The sequence below is a fragment of the Alosa sapidissima genome, chromosome 5 (genome assembly GCF_018492685.1).
Source record: "Alosa sapidissima isolate fAloSap1 chromosome 5, fAloSap1.pri, whole genome shotgun sequence".
Classification (NCBI taxonomy): Eukaryota; Metazoa; Chordata; class Actinopteri; order Clupeiformes; family Clupeidae; genus Alosa; species Alosa sapidissima.
This window is the reverse complement of record NC_055961.1, coordinates 19,272,494-19,274,993: the sequence shown is the minus strand read 5'-3', so window position 1 is coordinate 19,274,993 and position 2,500 is coordinate 19,272,494. Positions and strand designations below refer to the sequence as shown.

The 2,500-nt window shown below is 42.5% G+C and overlaps 1 protein-coding gene across 3 annotated transcripts in view; it reads left to right on the top strand.

Annotated features, from left to right (window-relative positions):
* Positions 1 to 2,500, top strand: part of si:ch211-176g13.8 (F-BAR and double SH3 domains protein 2) — a 35,787-nt gene that overhangs the window by 18,856 nt on the left and 14,431 nt on the right. For all 3 annotated transcript variants that reach the window (XM_042094087.1, XM_042094088.1, XM_042094089.1), the window contains exons 13-14: positions 503 to 655; positions 1,576 to 1,707. In XM_042094087.1, the coding sequence (XP_041950021.1) occupies positions 503 to 655; positions 1,576 to 1,707 (285 nt within the window). The remainder of the gene's footprint in view (positions 1 to 502; positions 656 to 1,575; positions 1,708 to 2,500) is intronic.

Genomic DNA, 2,500 nt, shown 5'->3' with positions numbered 1-2,500 from the left:
TTTATAGGCCTCAGGCCAATTCTCTTTGCGTTTTCTTTTCATTTGTTTGGGTGTGTTGGTTAGTTTTCTCCTACAGCCAATGTGGCTTTGAAAGTCATTTAGCCTTTTTTAGGCAGCTACTGCCCTCTCCTGGTTATGACAGGCAATAGCCTTTTGCTTCATGCTGCTTCAGCAAGTTATACATGACTACAATAATATGTCAAACAAAGTGCACGCGAGTCATTTGACATCTCTGTCAGATGTTTTACTTGTGTGTTTACGTGTGTGTGTGTGTGTGTGTGTGTGTGAACATGTGTTTGTGAGTGTGAATGTATGTATACTGTAATGCTTTGTGTGTGAACATATGTGTGTGTGTAATGGTGTGTGTGTGTGTGTGTGTAACAGTGTGTGTGTGAGTGTGTCTGTTTGTGTGTGTGTGTGTGTGTATGTGTGTGTGTTTGTGTGTAAAGCTGTGTGTGCGTGAACATATGTGTGTAACCGTGTGTGTGTGCTGTGTGTGCAGACGGTAAAGCTGAAGGCTGAGGCCCGTCTGAACATGCTGAGGGAGGTGGGCGTTGTCGTGGATACCTGGCTGAAGAGCGCCATGAACCAGGTGATGGAGGAGCTGGAGAACGAGCGATGGGCCTCCCTCAATACCCACGATGCATCACTCTCCGTGAGTCACTCAGAATTGACCACTCAGTGGACAGCACGCTAACTACCTGGATCCTGGGACTTCCCACTGTCCTTTAATTATGTAGACAATTACATCCATGTTTCAAAATATCAGAATAACTCACTCCTTCATACTCACAGACAACAGTCTGAAGAAACCTACATAGTGAGAATTATCATGAAAGTGAATTGTTATGAACAGTTGTTTACCTTTGAGACTTTTTTTATTTGGGTTTATAGATATAAGGTATTACTGATAACTTATTTCTGTGCAACACCAAACAAGTGAGTTTCTGTTTGTTTCTAGCCTCACTAGACATGAGTCCAGTAGGTGGCAGTATTGTGTCAAGATGATTGCTGAAGCATGCTATTTGGACAAGGAAGCTGTGAATAACTAGCCTAGAACAGTGTTTCCCACATAATTGAATTCTATTTGTGGTGGTAGGTTTGCAGAATTAACTTGAATGCAACAGTTTTTAACAAATTAGTGCAGCACGGTTATGATTCTAACCAGATTTAAGCACAATTTAGTACAACCAGGAAAATCATTGTGTGGTGATCAATGTTGATATTGTGGTGGGCCGCCACAAATAAGTCAATGTATGGGAAACACTGTAGAAATTTAGACGTACCCTAGCACCGGGCTAGTGAATAACTGGACTATATCCACATCAGAAAATTTGGTTCTGACAGGCTGCTAAACAGTTTTCCACTTACTTTAAGTGTAAAACAACACAAGTTAACAAGTGTAAAACTGTTTCTGTTATCTGGTAATTTCCTGAAATGTGCAGTAACTAAATTATTTACAGTGATGTGTGAACTCCTTATGAGTAAGAATGTTGTCTCCTTTTACCTACATCTGTGTCTGTGTGTGTGTGTGTGTGTGTGTGTGTGTGTGTGTGTGTGTGTGTGTGTGAATAGGGCACAGCTGATTCAGAGCGAGAGGATGATGAGGATGCAGAGGACACTGAGGCGTTAGACGACAGCAGCTCCAGTCCCTCCAGCACGCTGCGGAGCTACCCGCTCACCTGCAAAGTGCTGTACTCTTATAAGGTACACATAAGCTGTGTGTGTGTGTGTGTGTGTGTTAGAGCTTAGATCGGGCCCAAAAAATCAAGCCCGACCCTACCCAAGCCCGTGCACATTGAGCCCGAGCCCGATTTAAACCCGACATTTTTTAAATACGTGGGCCATTATAACTGACGTTCTCAACTACAATTCCGAGTTTTTTGAGCTACAGAAATCCGTTTAGAATTATATTAATGAATAATGCAACAGAGGATGAAGAATGTAAACTATGTTTGTTTATTCAGAATGGAATGGATCGCAAATGAATCCGAATGAAGAAACGTAAGCAACTTAAACGTAAAATTATGTCCCTGCAGCAAAACTCAACGCATTTCTCTGTGAGGGCTTGCCTCGCTCTCAGGTGTATGCTTGGAGAAGTGACAAAAGAGGACGTTGAAGGCTGGCTATCATTATTTCTGGCATGGCAAGCCTGCTTCATGTTCATCTTAAAGTGTTTTTGCTGTCATAGGTGAACATCGTGCGCACTTAATGCACGCAACAAAGCATACCTGACAAATGCATACCTCTGACTTTTCTCCAAACGCTCCGACTTTTCTCCAAACGCTCCGACTTTTCTCCAAACGCTCCAAGTTATTTCTCCCGTTTTCATTTTTTTTTACATCTTCAAGCTTCACGTTGCACTTAAGCTACACAATACAGCACAGCGCACTTAAGCTACACAATACAGCACAGCACACTTAGGCTACACAATACAGCACAGCGCACTTAAGCTACACAATACAGCACAGCGCACTTAAGCTACACAATACAGCACAGC